The sequence below is a fragment of the Boleophthalmus pectinirostris genome, unplaced genomic scaffold, assembly GCF_026225935.1.
Source record: "Boleophthalmus pectinirostris isolate CB_2022bp ecotype Guang Dong unplaced genomic scaffold, ASM2622593v1 HiC_scaffold_22, whole genome shotgun sequence".
Taxonomy (NCBI): Eukaryota; Metazoa; Chordata; class Actinopteri; order Gobiiformes; family Gobiidae; genus Boleophthalmus; species Boleophthalmus pectinirostris.
Genome location: NW_026571190.1, coordinates 30,776,040 through 30,793,106, shown reverse-complemented (window position 1 = coordinate 30,793,106; position 17,067 = coordinate 30,776,040). Strand labels below are relative to the sequence as shown.

The following is a 17,067-nucleotide window of genomic DNA, read 5'->3' as shown; positions in this document are numbered from 1 at the left end:
CTCAAATTTTAGTTGAATACCCCTGGAATACAAGAAAGTGAAAGATAATGTGGTCATATAGAGGTTTAATTTACAGTATAGAAGCATCCATACATCCATGTCTCAGCATTGGGGCGAATGTCTATGATTCTTAAAGATCCGATATTACACAAAATTTATTCTTGTGAGTTTTTAACCAGAATGCTGTTACGTCTCCAAAAAACTACTTGGAGTTGTGTTTTGTTTTTATTCACACATCTTTGAGTAATTCTTTATTATTAGTCTGTCTACATCTCCAAAGCTCAAAATGTTCTGTTCCACCCTGTGTCATGAGGCAGTTTTGAAGTTAACAGCTACATTTTACCTTTCGTTCAATAAAGATACAATTCAATACAGGGCTGAAATTAACCAAATGATTCTAGTGAAGGTGTATGGAGTTTAAAAACACACTAGAGCACCTCCTGTAATACCACATAACATCACAAGGTGGAACATAGGGTTTTTGTTTGAGAGAAGAACACAGCTCCACGTATCTTTTGATGAGGAAACATTATAACATAGATCAGTACTGGTCAAAATCTTCTACACTTCATCCTTTAGGTCACAATTGAACCAGGGGGACCTTCTTTTACACTTTTGGGGGTCTTGGATTTGGTGTTCTGATTACTGTCCTTTGATTTTTGCAGCAGGGTCAGGGTGTCTCTCTTCTCAATCCTTCTCAAATGTTTCTTCTTCATTCTCTTAATTTTGTTTGTATTTCGGATCTGAAGAAGAAAACAGATATTTTTTTTAAAACTTTATAGAAATGCATGGCTTACTAATGGTGGAAAAAAAATACACTTTTGCTGTACATACCACTTGAACTATCTCAGCTTTGCGTTCATTCTCCGCACGTCTCTTCAAGTTTTCTTCTCTCCTCTTCCTCTTATCCTTTTGTCAACAAACAGAAGATGGTCACCAAATAGAAAAGGTACAACACTTACAAAAGTAGCACACATTTATTTGAGGTAGGGTTGTCAAAAGTATCGAAAATCAGACACTAATCGCTACTAAAACTAGTATTGAAACTAGATGCTTATTTGATCACATATCGATATTAAAATGTCACATTCACAGGACAGAAATGAACCTTTCCTGAACAGCTTTAGAATGATCTTGAGCTGTGTCAGAACAAGTATTAAGACCCCACAGACCCCATAGAAGTATGAAAAAAGGACAGATATAAGACCACATGGTAATATAAAAGAAAGTACAATGATTTAATGTGGAAAATTACATTCTATTATCTAAATAAAGAGTGTTTTTATTGTCATTTTGGTATCTGAATCTGTATTAAGTCTATTGAGTCTATTCTATAGTTCTTGAAATGGAGATGGAAGTTTTAATGTCATGACAACACTAATTTGAGACATTTTACCTCTTTCTGTCGTGCTTTCTCATCCTTCAGCTGCTGAGAATACTGTTTGATGAGGTCCTTCTCTCGTTTGGCCTGCATCTTCTTCTCCCAGGAACTACACAGCTGTTTATCCCTGACCACCGCAGAGAACCTGGGCAGACACAAAAGATACTTTTCAGCTGAAGCTTTAAACATATTTGCAAGATTAAAAGTAGCTGTCAAAATTCACATGTATTGCATATTTTATACACAGCATGTTCTCTTTAATTTGTGTGATATTACAACAAAGCAGTAATGTATCAACCTACTGTTTTCTGTGTTTTGTTTTTCTCTCTTCTAAGTGCTACACTGTGTTCTAGGGGTGTGCAAAAATATGAAAATATCAATATATCGTATCATTTAATGTGATGATACAGTATCGATATTGTGGGCTGCTTGATATATATTGCCAAGAGTACTTTTGTATATTTTACTAAATTATTTTGATAAAGTGCTACAGTTTTGTTGTTTGGTTAGAGGAAAGAAACTCACTTTTGCAACACATTTGACATTTTCACAGTTTTGATGATTAAAATGTTTGTGTTTCATATGAACTTTGCATAAGAAATGGTTTAACAAAGACTTTTAGTATCACAGCCATGATATAGCCTTTATTTTTTACTGAACCGTATAGAATTGATTTCAAATATATCATATTGAATAGTATCGAACTGAAACCTCACTGTATCGAGATATGTATCGTATCGTGGCCTGTGTATCGAGGTATGTATCGTATCGGCAACTTCTTAATGATACCCAGCTCTAGTGGTCAGCAAGTTCTTCTGCAACCACATCTGCCCTGAGGTGGAGGTCAACTAGCAACAATCACCACACAAATTTATCCAAGGTGAGTGAAGTGTCTTGCCTTGAGACACAACAACACAGCTCGATCTGAGTGAGAATCTGTCTTCTCACCTACAGGTTACGGGAATGCTCTAACCCAGGGGTCTCCAACATTTTTCCTCTGGTAAGCTACATTTATGAAATGAAAATGTCAGAGAGCTACTAATTTTAGCGGTCGCAAGAAATTGAGAAAGCAGAAGAGCTATGGCAAGCTTTTCACAGGGTACAGTTAGATGTCTACTAATTAGGGCTGGGTGTCATTCAGAAGTTGGCGATTCGATACATACCTCGATACATAGGCCACGATACAATACATATCTCGATACAGTGAACTTTCGATTTGATATGATACAATACAATATATTTCAAATCAATTTGATATGGTTCAGTAAAAAATAAAGCCTAAATGATGGCTGTGATACTAAAAGTCTTTGTTAAAGCACTTCATGTGCAAAGTTAATACGAAGCACAAACATTTTAATTGTCAAAACCGTGAAATGAACCATGAATGTGTCGTATAAATGAGTTTCCTTCCTCTTAACAAGCAACACTGTAAGAAAATAATTTAGTAAAATATGCCAAAAAATACTCTTGGTGATATATTGATACAGCAGTCCACTATATCAGTTCTGTATCATCACATTAAATGATACGATATATCGATATTTCAATATTTTTGCACACCCCTACTATTAATCATAAACCATTATCCATTTATTAGTGCACAAGTTAGGCATCAAAATTATACTTTTACAATGATACATAGTCAAACAAACATAGTCAGAATTCAGAAATCCTTTGGTGAGCTACTTGGAAGGGGGTGGAGAGCTGGAGGTTTACAAAGTTTACACACATTTGCCAGGATCTATAGCTAGGACTAAAACCAGGTCTAAATGAGGATTAAACCAGGACTAAAACAAGGTCTAAAAACAGGTCTAAATCAGGTCTAAATCAGGTCTAAAACCAGGTCTAAATCAGGACTAAAAACCAGGTCTAAAAACAGGTCTAAAACAGGTCTAAATCAGGTCTAAAAACAGGTCTAAATCAGGTCTAAAAAACAGGTCTAAAAACAGGTCTAAACCAGGACTAAAACCAGGACTAAAAACAGGACTAAAACCAGGTCTAAATCAGGTCTAAACCAGGGCTAAAACCAGGTCTAAACCAGGACTAAACCAGGACTAAACCAGGACTAAACCAGGACTAAAACAGGATTTAACAGGACTAAACCATGCTGCGCGGACCGTGACTCCTCCTCTTCCATCAACAATATTTTTTAATTTGGTTAAGGAAAGACTGGGCTTTTTATTGTCTTTTAAGAGACAAAACATCTTATTTGAAGATATCCTGGTTTTTGCTTCTCTACAGAAAATCAAGTAATCCAAAGTATTCAGACTACGTTACTCACTTGAAGTAATTTAATGGATTACGTTACAAACTACATTTTGGGGTATGTAATCTGTAATATGTAGGGGAATACATTTTAAAAGTCACCTTCCCAACACTGAACGTGTGCACCTGGGCCTTTTACCTTTGCTTGTTGCGATCTTTCCACACTCTTCCAGATTTGGGTTTTCCCAGTGGGATTGTCGGGGCCTGTTTGACAGTCGGGGCCAGTCGGGGTTTCTTCTTTGGGGCCGTGCGTTCATCTGCGTTGGAAGGAGGCATTTCTTTAGCCTTACATGTGCTCTCCTCTTCGTGTTTTACGTTGTCATTTTCAGCACTTGCAGTTTGTGTTTCGGGCTCAGGTTCTGTGGCAGGTTCAGCTTCACAAACTCGGGCACTTTCCTCCACGACTTCAGGGATTTCTGGTTTCTTCTCCTCTTCTTTTGTATTTTCATCCACTGCGGGTATTTCCTGGAGCACTGACCGTCGTGTCCTGCGGGTGGGTGTTTTTACTGGGGGCACAGAGTCCTGAAAAGAGGAAGGAGGGCGCACTCTGCGGCCGCTGCGAGTCCGCCGGGTGTCCACCTCCTCCGGAGCCTCCTGCTGGGACATTTCTGGTTCAATTTCGGGATCAGGCGTCGGTGCTTCCTCTACCGCAGCTTTATGCCTCCTCGGCTTTTCCAATAATGACAATATAACGCAATTAATTCACTCTTCAGCAGAAAAACTCCAACTCCTGGTCCCACGTGTGTTGTCAGCGTGGAGCAGATCACTTCCGCTTTCAAACCGGTAAACAATAAAATGTACGAGCGTTGCCCCCTGCTGGTCAGGAGGAAGCTACTACAACGCTAACTTGTCTTATCCATCTAGAACAAACTGTGCCATTTTGATATGCTGTTATTTTCTCTTTTTTATGCATGTATTTATTTTCAGTTTAACTTGATATTTATATATAGGCGCTCTTTTTATCTGTGTTTGGAAATTCGCTATTTAAAAATGTGTTATGTATATATTTGTATAGTAAGTAAAGTATAGTATATATATTTTTATAGTAAATAAAACTGTCAAGGGACTAGGGGTGTGCAAAAATATTGAAATATCAATATATCGTATATTTAAATGTGAATATACAATATTGATATCATGGGCTGCTGATATTGATTGCCTTGAGTATTTTTTGGTGTATTTTGCAAAATTATTTTGTTACAGCGCTACATTTGTGTTGTTTGTTCAGAGGAAGGAAACTTTTTCATGCAACATATTTGACATTTTCACTGTTTTGATGATTAACTTTGCACAAGAAGCGATTTACATGAGTTGCCATAAGTTACTAAGGCTTTATTTTATATTTAATCGTATCGAATCGATTTGAAATATATCAAATCGAAAGCTCACTGTATCGAGATAAGTATCGTATTGTGGCCTGTGTATTGAGGTATGTATCGTATCGGCAACCTCTTAATAATACCCAGCTCTACAAGGGACTATATAAAATAATAAAATAACCATGGCTTAATAACCCTAATAAATAAATAAATAAATAAATAAATAACCCTCTTATGTCATTCATATCCTTTCCAACCAAGCTCGTATTCAACTGGGAGACAAAATGTTCAATAAATCCAACAGGCTGTATGTCCAATAGCCTCTCCATTGTAAAATAACTAAACAAAGACATACTACACATACAATAATAGGTCCACGCGTGTGATTTGGGGACAAATTTTGACAAAACACTGCCCTCTTGTGGTCTTTTCTCCTAGTAAAATGTATGTCACGTGATTCCACATCCGGACCACATGACACGCTCTCGTTTAAAACAACCCAAATATAAGGAAGTAAGAGTTTTTACTTTGTTTGCCATGTTCAAGTAGGTTATTATTATTATTGACCAGGACGGCTTCATGAGTGGAGTCAGCATGTCCATGTTAATAGGAAACCTGCTTCTTCTGCTGATGCTGTGTGGAGCTTCAGTAAGTAGCTGCATTTTCTTCTCATTTCCTTCAATACAATGTGATCTATTTGCTAGTTGGTTCTACAATTACAATCATACAATAAATAAACATGCAGAATCACATTAAAGATGCACTCCACAGAGATGTTATTGCTTTGTCTGGAATATGTCACAGTATGGCATTAAACTTATCTGTGGCAAAGGTGTTTTAGTGAGAAAAAACAAACAAACAAACAAACTTGAGAGACATGCATTCTTATAGTGAGAGAGGAAGGTTGAGATTTGACCTGTAACTTGGTCCATGGTGTCACCTGCTCCATGGGGTTACAGTGCACATTTAAAGGTCCTATATTACACAAAATGGATTATTGTTAGAATCTTATCTCATCAAAAACATTGTAGTATGAAGAGTTGTGTTTTGTTTCATTCACATGTTTGAGTAATGCTTTATTATTTGTCTGTCTACATCTCCAAAGCTCAAAACTTTACCTTTTATTCAGTAGAGATTGGCAATTTCTAGGCTGAAATTATTTACATGATTCTAATGAAGGTGATAGAGTTTAAAAACACAATTGAGAACTTTCTGTACTGGAACAATGTGTTTGAGAGTAGAATTTGTAAATATGCAAGGTATGTGTTAAACATGCATGAATGAAACAAAACACAATTCCAGGTTTGTTTGTGATAAGGAATCAACCTTATAACATACACCAGAAAATGAGATTAAAGAAAATATAGGCTTTTTCATTTCCTTGGCATGAAGTTTATTCGCAGAAATGATAACAATTAATTTAGGTGAGTTTGAAACCAGTTTGACAAAATCCAAATCACGAGATCAACAGTTTGAAGTATGCGAAGGGAACCACGGACACTTCAGAGACACAGTGTGATTATGATGACACAGAATCACCTGATGTCAGCCATGCGCCATAAAGACAAATCTGAGAAACACTCTGTACCACTTAATCTACAGTCTATAAATTATATAATGTATTTTGTTGAGGGTGCTTTAAATTTGCTGTGTCCCTGCAGATTGGAGCACCCAGGACGTTCTCTGTGGATTACCAAAAGAACTGTTTTCGGAAAGATGGGCAGCCTTTTCGATACATATCAGGAAGTATTCATTACAACAGAATTCCCAGAGTTTACTGGAAGGACCGGCTGCTCAAGATGTACATGGCTGGTCTGAACGCAATCCAGACGTATGTTGACCCTCTCGTGCTCGTGAAATTTTGGATTTTGAAGGATGAAGGATTTAGGGTTTAGGAACATGTAACAGTACCTCTCAATTTTGCACTAGAACTTTCTGAACTTGTCTCCTGCTTTGTGATTTATTTTGAACATTTATTTCTAAATTACTCATATAAAATTCACATTAAATAATACAAGAAATAATAATAAAATAATAAAAAAAATAATAATACAATTAATCCCTTAAAACAGCAGTGCAACACAGCAATAGAAATGAGATAATAAATTTGTACTTTTTAAGATAGAAGCTGTACAATGATTTTTACCTTTTATAATTCTTGCAAAACAAAACAAAAATGCTTAAATAATGCATTTTATTGGAGAATACTGATATTCACACTTAACAGGTTCTATATTACACAAAATTTACTCTTGTGAGTGTTATAAAGTCATGATATAATGCATCAAAAACATATCCGGAGTTGTGTTTTGTTTTATTCACATGGGTTTGAGTAACCATTTATTATTAGTCAGAAATCATCCAAATGATTCTAGTGAAGGCGTAGAAACTTCAAAAATAGAATGGAGCACTTCCTGAATAACCACATGACATCATGTGCATGTTTGAGAAGAACTGAGTCTAAATATGCAGGTTTTGTGTGTAAAACATGTGTGAACGAAACTAAATACAACTCCAGATATGTTTTTGATGAATAGACAACATTACAACATCAGAAAATAGTGTAATATGGGCCTTTTAAGTCACGACAGTAATAACCAACAAATAGAAGAGAAATTTTCTGCATGTTTTGTCTAACCTTTGTCTAAATAATTTGATTTTTTTACTGTAAAGGTATGTTCCCTGGAATTACCATGAGGAGTCTCCCGGTCTTTATGACTTCAGTGGAGACAGAGACCTGCTGGCCTTTCTAAAGCTGGCGCAGGAGATTGGCTTGTTGGTCATTCTCCGACCAGGACCCTACATCTGTGCAGAGTGGGAAATGGTGAGGAAAACCTTTAATAGCAGCAGCCTATTCTTGTTAAAGGGCCTCTGATCTATGTTATAATGTTGTTTCCTCACCAACAACATACCTGGAGTTGTGTTCTGTTTCATTCACACAAATTTAAACACAACTCCAGGTATGTTTTTGATGAAGAAGCAACAATATAACATGATTTAAAGCTCACAAGAGTCAGTTTTGTGCACTATAGGATCTTTTAATGTTTTTATGACCTGGATCAATTGTAATTTCTAAAAAAAAAGATATTTTCAGGGTGGGTTACCTGCCTGGCTTCTTCGCAAAAAGGACATTGTTTTGCGTTCAACAGATAAAGGTGAGAAACAGCTACAACTACAACAAATTCATACTTTTTAAAATTTTATTTTATATCATTGTATTTTTATCCACCTTAGATTACTTATCAGCAGTTCATTCATGGATGGGGAAATTGTTGCCAATGATAAAACCCTTTCTCTATCAAAATGGAGGTCCGATCATTACTGTCCAGGTGAGTTTTATTGACTCAGCAGTTTTAGTATTAATACTTTGCAGTGATATTACGCTGGGGGGGTTCTCCATGTGTCTGTATGGCAGAATGTTCAGCAGTGACCATGGTGACACAATGCACACATTAAGAAACACTGCCAAAAAGTTTTTAGATGGTCTCAAAACTCAAAAATAATTCAAAATTTATTTAAACAACACATGTTCAAGAGCTTGTGATCAATGTGAGTGTTCGTGGTCTTGTTTAGGTGTTTAATTTTCAATAAAAAGGTGAGAGTGTCTAACTGAAAAACTGTTGGCTGATGGTAAATATCTTCTGATTTTATGTGAGAGAGACCTGTAGGAGCCGTTTTGACCTTTTATTTGTTGCTTATCTGTGGCTTTGTCCTCCATCCACTGTGTGGCAGTATGGTGCCCTCCTTAACATATTTAAGGGCCAAGAAGGCAGCCACAGGTGCTGCTGATTGGAGGCAAAGCGTTTTTGACCGCATTGTTTGTATTGTGGAATATGTGGATGGCAATAAAGGACTAAGAATTTATTTGTGGATTTATATTACAAGCGCATCAGAACAACTTTAAATCAGTAGCCAGGTGGCCAGTGGCATAGGGCCACTGGCTGCTACAAGACCATTGTAGTTCCATCTAAGTGAGCCCTTTCTGGTCAGATTGTTAAAACAAAGCTCAGATTAATGTCTAACTTGAGTAGCAGACCTTCAGACGGAGCAGTGCCTACAGGTCCTATCACACTCCCAAGGAATGTTGATGATATGAGCTTAGGGTGACCAGACGTCCCTATTTACCCGGGACAGTCTCCGTTTTTAGCCCTGTGTCCCCTGTCCCAGCAGGTTTATCCAAAACCAGTGATTTGTCCCAGTTTACACAAGAAATGTCCCTATTTTTGACCAATTTGAAATCAGCCAACAGTAAAGAGAGGCATACATTGTCATTTGTTTAGGTAAAATGCAGGAAAGCTGATTTAAAAATGACCAAATCACAAAGAAAATGTGGTAATCTGGTCACCATATATAAGCTGCAAAGTATCAACACTTCTTTGTATTCATATCTTTTTATTACGTGACTCTTCTCAAAGGTGGAAAACGAGTACGGCAGTTACTTCGCCTGTGACTATAACTACCTGAGGAACCTGACGCAGTTGTTCCGGAAACACCTGGGGGACGAGGTGGTGCTTTTTACCACAGACGGGGGCAGCGCTTTTTTCCTCAAGTGTGGCTCCATTCAAGGACTCTACGCTACTGTGGACTTCGGACCAGGCAAGTTTGTGCGACTTCTTGTACTTCTTGGGTGTAAATTAATGTGTAGATATCGTTATATTGATATGGTGCAATGGCATCGCGCTGGGGGTGTTCTGTGTGGATCTCTATTGGTGGAATGCCTAGCAGTTACCATGGTGACACAATCCACACAGACGAAAATGAAAAACAAAAAGATGAAAAAACACTAAATGGATTTACACAACACATTTTCAGGAACCTGTGATTAAATACAGGTGCTCACAGGTCTGTTTATGTGTTTGATTTCAACAAAAAAAAGTGAGATTGACTAACTTATGACTGTAATTTTATGTGAGAGACTTGTTTAACAGCACAAATCAGTTCAGCTGTTGTGTTTCCGACTAAACTAGCTCTTTCTGGTCAGACTGTGTTAAAATAAAGCTTAGGTTAAAGGCCAACGAACCTGAGACAGAGCAGTGCTTACAATTAGCATCAAACCCCCAGGTAATATTGACGAAATCCGCTGCAGAGTATCAACAGATGAGATGGTTCTGCTGCTTTTGATTTAACTTTTTATTCTGATTCTACAGGAGCAAATATAACGGCTGCTTTTGAGGCACAGCGCCACGTTGAGCCTAATGGACCCCTGGTAAATGAATGTTCCTCTCTTCCTCTCCTTTTTTTATTCACAGTGCTTTATTTTTATCTCAGAAATATAAATATTGTTTCTACCCATACTGACAATGGGTGCATTTTTTTCTGATTTCTAGACCTTTAAAATGATTTAAATTATATGCACATTGCACAGTTTGATGTGAGTAATGAGAGGGATCATGATCAGAAAGAATTCAGATCATGTTGTTGTTTATGTTTAGTTTTAATAATATTTTAGCTCCAAAAATCTGTTAACAATCAGAGTGTGCCTGTAACTGCAGTCTCAACCAAAGGGCCCATATTACGCTATTTTCCTGATCTATGTTATAATGTTGTTTCGTCATCACAAACACAGAAAACACTCCGTTCCACCTTGTAATGTCATGTGGTAATACAGGAAGTGCTTCTCTCTGTTTTTACAGCTATACAGTTTCACTAGAATCATTTGGATAATTTCAGTCCTGGAATTTCCAATCTGTTCTGAACTAAATGTAAAGGAGCTGTTAACATGGAAACTACTGCTTCTTGACATCACAAAATGGAACAGAGCATTTTGAGCTTTAGAGATGTAGACAGACTAATAATCCAGGGTTACTCAAACATGTGTGAATGAAACAAAACACAACTTCAAGTATGTTTTTGATCAGATAACATTGTTTAAAGCTCACAAGAGCCAATAATGCATAATATAGGAACTTAAAAATGTATTTAAGATGGTTGTCTATAAAAGAGGAACTATTAAATCAACAGCCACTAGCAGGTGTACACTACAGTGTGTGGTGGCTCTAAGCATTGATAATTTACATGATACCATACAAAAATACTTATCTGCTTATTAATTGCCTTTTTTCTTTCTCCAGGTTAACTCTGAGTTCTACACCGGCTGGCTCGATCACTGGGGCTCTCATCACTCTGTTGTGTCAACTGACGCCGTGACAAAGAGTCTGACTGAGATGCTTGAAAAAGGAGCAAATGTCAACCTGTAAGTTCACAAAGACATACTTTTTCTTTACACCAACAGTCATCTTTACTTTGTTTAAAGGTCCTATATTACACAAAACTGACTCTTGTGAGCTTTAAAGCCAATGTTACAATACTGTTACCTCATCAAAAACATACCTGGGGTTGTGTTTTGGAGATATAGAGATCTCCAAAATTAAAATGGTACCTTTTACCTTTAGTTTAACAGAGACTGGAAATTCTAGGGCTGAAATGATCCAAATGATTCTAGTGAAGATGTATAGAGTGTAAAAGCACAGTGGCGCACTTTGTGTATTATTACATGACATCACAAGGTGGAACAGAGTATTTGCAGTTTGAGAGAAGAACTCAGCTGGGTTTAAACATGGGTGAATGAAAAAAAAAACACAACTGCAGGTATGTCTGTGATTACGGAAACAACATTACATCATAGGTCAAAAAATAGTGTAATATGGGCCCTTTACAACGTTTAAAGTTTTGAGTTTGTGTGAAATCACTTCTGTAATCGGCAGGTACATGTTCATTGGAGGAACTAAATTTTGGATACTGGAATGGTATATAATCACAATACCACAATTACATAATTTTTAAGACCCTAAACTTTAAGACCTCCCTTTTATTTAATTTGTCAGGTGCCAATGAACCGTACAGCCCTCAGCCCACGAGCTACGACTATGACGCTCCACTGACTGAAGCTGGAGACCTCACCAAGAAGTACTTTGCTATCAGAGATGTAATTAAAAAGGTAGGTTGTAAAAGGAGTAAAAACTAGTATACAGTTAGTCCCCCTGCATGGCTTATTGAAGATTTTATTTTTGTTCTTGTACAACAGTTTCACAAAATACCAGAGGGTCCTACTCCACCATCAACTCCAAAGTTTGGCTACGGCACCATAACATTACAAAAGGTATAGTCCAACAGTTTTGATTATTCTGGACTACTACAGCCTGGAATGTTTCACAGTGCGGCATTAAACTTAAGTCTCCATGGAGGCAAGCAGGCTGAGGTACAGATCAGTTTGGTGTAGAGACGAGCCCATTCACGCTAGAAACCATGTTCTTAAAGGTATTTCTGAACAATAAAATTACCTCTAATGAAAGACTGAACAGACTTTTAATGCCATAATGTGGAACATACCAAGCAAAGCAATAGCAATAACATCCCTAAAGACAGAAAAGTTACATAATACACCGTAAAAATGAACAAAAAAATATAAAAAAAATTCATAATTTAGACGGAGACACTGTTAGAAGCCCTGAAGAAACTGTCTTACTCTGATCCTGTCAAAAGCTTGTATCCCCTGACCTTCACTGAGCTTAACCAGGTAACATTTTAAGTACTTTTATTTATGTTATTTGTAAGTATTATTTAGGCATATCTTTCATATTTTTTCTCCATTCTGCAGGCTCGTGGATTTGTGCTTTACCGGACCACACTTCCTTATAACTGCAGTAATCCAACTCCACTGTCCTCTCCTCTCAATGGGGTCCATGACAGGGCCTATGTGTCTGTGGATGGGGTGAGTCTGAGCTTGCACTCGAGTAACTTTACTTGTCTTTACTTTACTTTACTTTACTCAAAATAATATTACTCAAGTAGAAGTACAAAGTAGTGGTCCATGAATTTAATCAAGTAAGAGTTAAAAAGTATTTTGGAATAGAGCCTTGCACTTGACCTGTGGAACACATTTTGAAGCTCATTGCGGGCGAGGGCGTGTGGGATGATAAACTGCAGTCCCGCAAACTAAATATGAGTGTAAATTAAAATGTACAAATGATTAATGTTTGCCTATTGTACATAATTTTTGCTGGATATTTTATTTGGTCTTAATAAAAACATTTTAAGCAGCCTAAAGTTGCAGACATGGTCTAATCTCAAGCGCATTTTAGACAATTCCTTTCCGCTTCTCTGTGTTTGATAAAGCTTAAGAAAGCGGACGTCCCCATCTTGCGGGACTTGTGGGCGGAACGGGACAAAATATTGCAGATACAAGTAGGAGCGGGACTGAAAATTACAAATCTTTGCTGAAAAATCTGTCCCGTGCAGACCTCTATTTTAGGAAAACAACTAATCAAGTAGGCCTGACTTAAAGGTGTTTTGTATAACCTTTCTGGTGCAGAGTCTGTCAAATGCTTTTCTCCATGGAGTTTTTCTAGGTATTTTTGAGCAATAAAACCACCCGTAATTGAATAAATGTAACACAGATCTGTTTAATGTCATACTGTGGAACATTGGAAGCAGAGCAATGACATATCTATAGAAACAAGCAGGTGACAAACCCCCAGCCTAAAAGTTACATGGTGCACCTTTAAAGAGTAACTGTCAGGACGTAACATCTGATTTATAATTTGAAGGACAAAATATTAAAAAATAATGCACAAAATCAACATTTACAAAGAGTAGACACAAAACTGAGGAAAACAAAATCATATTATGGAAGAAACACAAATGTTCAAATCATTTCATATTGTCAACCATAAAGCTTTTGTCATTTGTAGACATTATGACATTGCTGATTTGTTATTTTCTACAAATCTACAAAACAGGACTTGAGTACACATCCCGCAATGTCTAACAGTGGAGCAGAAGCCAAAAGAAAAAAAAGTGCCAATGAAAGGTGACAGATAAACAATAACAGATAAACCACGGTCCAAAGTTATGGCTCACTTGTCTTATGCATTCTGAATATCCTGAACTGTAACGCTGACTGACTGTGATGACGTTTTGAGAAATTGTGAAAGTATGAGATCATGAATTTCCAGATCAGAAAATGAATCAAGCCTTGTGAAATTGAAGGCAAGCTGAACATCTTTTGTCAATATGGACAAATGACTACTATACATACCATTTTTGACATGTTGGGCCCTGCTTTTTTTTCCTTTATAATAGACAGTTTCATTATTAAACATGTAAATTCTTCTCTGTAGTGTGAAATGTCACCAAAACTTTTACTCAAGTACTGTTACTTCAATAAAAAATATTACTGAAGTAGGAGTAAAAGTATGCTGCTAGGAAACTACACTACACTAAACTACAATTCAATGAGTACTTCCCATCTTTGTATATAATATTTACAGGCTGTAAAACTCTGTTCTCTTCCAGGTGGCTGCAGGAATTCTTGAAAGATCCAAAATTATAACCATGAACGTTACCGGAAAAGCTGGAAGTCGTTTGGACATATTGGTCGAAAACATGGGGCGAATCAATTATGGAAAAGGAATCAATGACTTTAAGGTTATTTCTACTCACATGTGCTGTAGTGGTGTGTGTTGCTTATAGTTTTTAGAGAAACCAACACAAATACACAACTTTCTTTTTTCAGGGTTTAGTGTCTAATATGACCCTGGGAGCAGATGTGCTGACTGGCTGGACCATGTACAGCCTCAATCTCGAACAGGCGATTAGTAAGGGAGTCCTGAAGAAGTCCATATCCTCAGGCCCTCCTCAGACTCCCACTCTGTCTTCTCCAACATTCTACGAAGGAAGCTTTGTTATTCCTGGTGGCATCCCAGATCTCCCCCAAGATTCTTTCATCAAACTCCCCAACTGGACAAAGGCAAGTCATCAAAACACATACCAGATTTTGTTTCATTCACACATGTTTAACACACAAACCCTGGATATTTAGGCTGAGTTCTTCTTGGAAACAGAAAACACTTCGTTCTACTTTGTGATGTGCCATGTAATACAGAATGTGCTCCACAGTGTTTTTAAGCTCCATACACCTTCATTAGAATCATTTGGATCATTTCATCTCTGTAATTGCCAATCTAAACTAAACAAAAGGTAAAATTTCCCTTGTGGATTAATGAAGTTTGTCAAAGTCGAAGTCCAAGGTAACTTGAAAACTACTGCTTCATGACATCACAAGTTGGAACAAGGCATTTTGTGCTTTGAGGATGCTGACAGACTAATAATAAAGGTGTTACCTAAACATGTGTGGATGCAATAAAACAAAACTTCAGTTACATTTTTGCAAACATTTTTCCACACTATAAGGAGCACTGTCATTGAATGGTCTGTTTTCGAACTTTCTTCACAAATAAACCGCACCGGACTTTAAATGAAACACAACAGTTCGATGGGTCAGTGGGACTTTGTTTGGCGCGTTCACAGTGACTCTGAGCATTGTTCAATTGTGTTGTTTTCAGTTCAGTTCAATTCAGTTGTTCAGTTGTGGCTAGAAGTGGCACATTGCACTCACTTTTTTGGTTAATTCCTCCGTTCCATTCCTCGTCTGTGTGGAGTGAGGAGTGTGGCTGCGGGTGGTGCGGTTTTGTAGTTTACTGAAGTCGTGCTGGGAACCCCGAGTGGATTCGTGTATAGGGCGCTCTGGATTGTGGGGTGCGCAGTCGTTTTTTGATGGGGTTGGAGGCTTAAGAGCGCGCCCAATAGTGCGGAAAATACGGTAATTTATAACACCAACACCTTTAGTTTAAAATGCCGTTTGTATAATGATTATGTGAAAATAATTAGATTTTTGTCTTTTCAGGGTCAAATTTGGATTAATGGATTCAATTTGGGTCGTTACTGGCCGGCGCGTGGACCTCAGGTGACTCTTTTTGTGCCCAGCAGCATCCTGAAGACCACTACTCCAAACCACATCACCGTCCTGGAGCTGGAGTCTGCTCCCTGCACCAACGGGACCTGCACTGTGGAGTTCACTGATACTCCCATTATAGGCACCACTCACCTAGACTACTACAAACCAATCAGCAGACTCTTTTCTAAGAAGAATTTATTATAATGAGGGAATTAAACCACAGATGGAAAAAGGATTGTTGAAGGTGCATTGTGTAACTTTGCTGGTGGAGAGTCCATCAGACACTTTTCTCCATCGAAATGTTATTGCTTAGGCTTGAATGTTTCACAGTATTAAACCTTTCTATCTTCATGGAGACCAAACCAAATCAAGTTACAGGTCAGATCTGTGGAGAGGCAACCTCACTCACAGTCAGAATGCCTGTTTTTTTAAATATTTTTTAGCATTAAAACCACCTGTAATTTAATAAATATAAGATAGAGCTGTTTAATGTCACACTGTGGAATATTCTTGGCAGAGCAATGACATATCCATAGAAACAAGCAGGTGGTGAACCCTCTACCGGAAAAGTTACACAATGCACTTTAAGGGCGGTGAAAACACTTTTATTTGATCAATGAACCTTTTTTGCCTTTTTAGTAATTTACTCATTACAGTGGTGGAACGCAACGAAGTACAAATAGTAAAGAAAGAACTACATTTTAGGTATCTGTAATTTACTTAACTGGAAACTTTTACTTCATTGCATTTGAGAGCAGGTATCTGTACTTTCTACTCCACCACATTTTTAACAGGACTGAAAAGTAAAAGTATTTTTATTAGGCCTATTGTATGAGACCTGCTGAATTTGGTTATTTTTATCAAGTTTACAATTTGAGCAAAGAATCAATCAATTCTGTTGCTTCTGCTGAACAAAATGCAGTACAAATCTTTACCAAATCAATACATCTGAAGCGTTTTTAAATATCAAAATCTGCGTGAAATACTTTTACTTTTTACTCTTTACATACATTTTCGAAAATTGCTTTAATACTCTTACAGTGGTAAATTTTTTCATGTGAAACTTTTACTTAAATATTTTTTGCTCCAGTGTCTGTACTTTTACTCAAGTAACAAGAGCGAGTACTTCTTCCACCACTGATTGATTATGCACTAATGAACTGTTATTGTTGTTTCTACCTCACAGAATCAGACAACATTATACAGTTTTATATTTTACAAGGGATTTGACACTATTGTTTGTTCTGCTTTTGTAAATCATCAGGTATTTTAAAGTAAGATAAGATGTACTGTAAAAAAAAAAAAAAAAAACAAAGTGCGTTTGTGAACATGTAAAAACTGAGAATAAATGATTGTGCCTTGACTTT

At 37.1% G+C, this 17,067-nt stretch overlaps 2 protein-coding genes across 2 annotated transcripts; one reads left to right on the top strand and one right to left on the bottom strand.

Moving 5' to 3' along the window:
* Positions 1-48: 48 nt before the first annotated feature.
* ccdc86 (coiled-coil domain containing 86) lies at positions 49-4,433 on the bottom strand. Its single transcript, XM_020930432.2, has 4 exons — positions 3,786-4,433; positions 1,397-1,526; positions 835-909; positions 49-743 (listed from the first exon to the last, which is right to left on the bottom strand). The coding sequence occupies exons 1-4, from the start codon at positions 4,250-4,252 to the stop codon at positions 576-578; spliced, it is 840 nt and encodes a 279-aa protein (XP_020786091.2). The 5' UTR covers positions 4,253-4,433; the 3' UTR covers positions 49-575.
* Positions 4,434-5,452: 1,019 nt separating this feature from the next.
* On the top strand, positions 5,453-17,063 carry glb1 (galactosidase, beta 1). The gene is given in 17 exon segments (XM_020930418.2): positions 5,453-5,613; positions 6,627-6,796; positions 7,639-7,789; positions 8,060-8,120; positions 8,200-8,294; positions 9,381-9,561; positions 10,113-10,171; positions 11,037-11,158; positions 11,670-11,691; positions 11,693-11,711; positions 11,790-11,902; positions 11,990-12,064; positions 12,392-12,481; positions 12,563-12,676; positions 14,260-14,391; positions 14,480-14,713; positions 15,650-17,063. Coding segments are annotated over 17 exon segments (1,962 nt in total). The 5' UTR covers positions 5,453-5,544; the 3' UTR covers positions 15,905-17,063.
* The last annotated feature ends 4 nt before the right edge of the window (positions 17,064-17,067 follow it).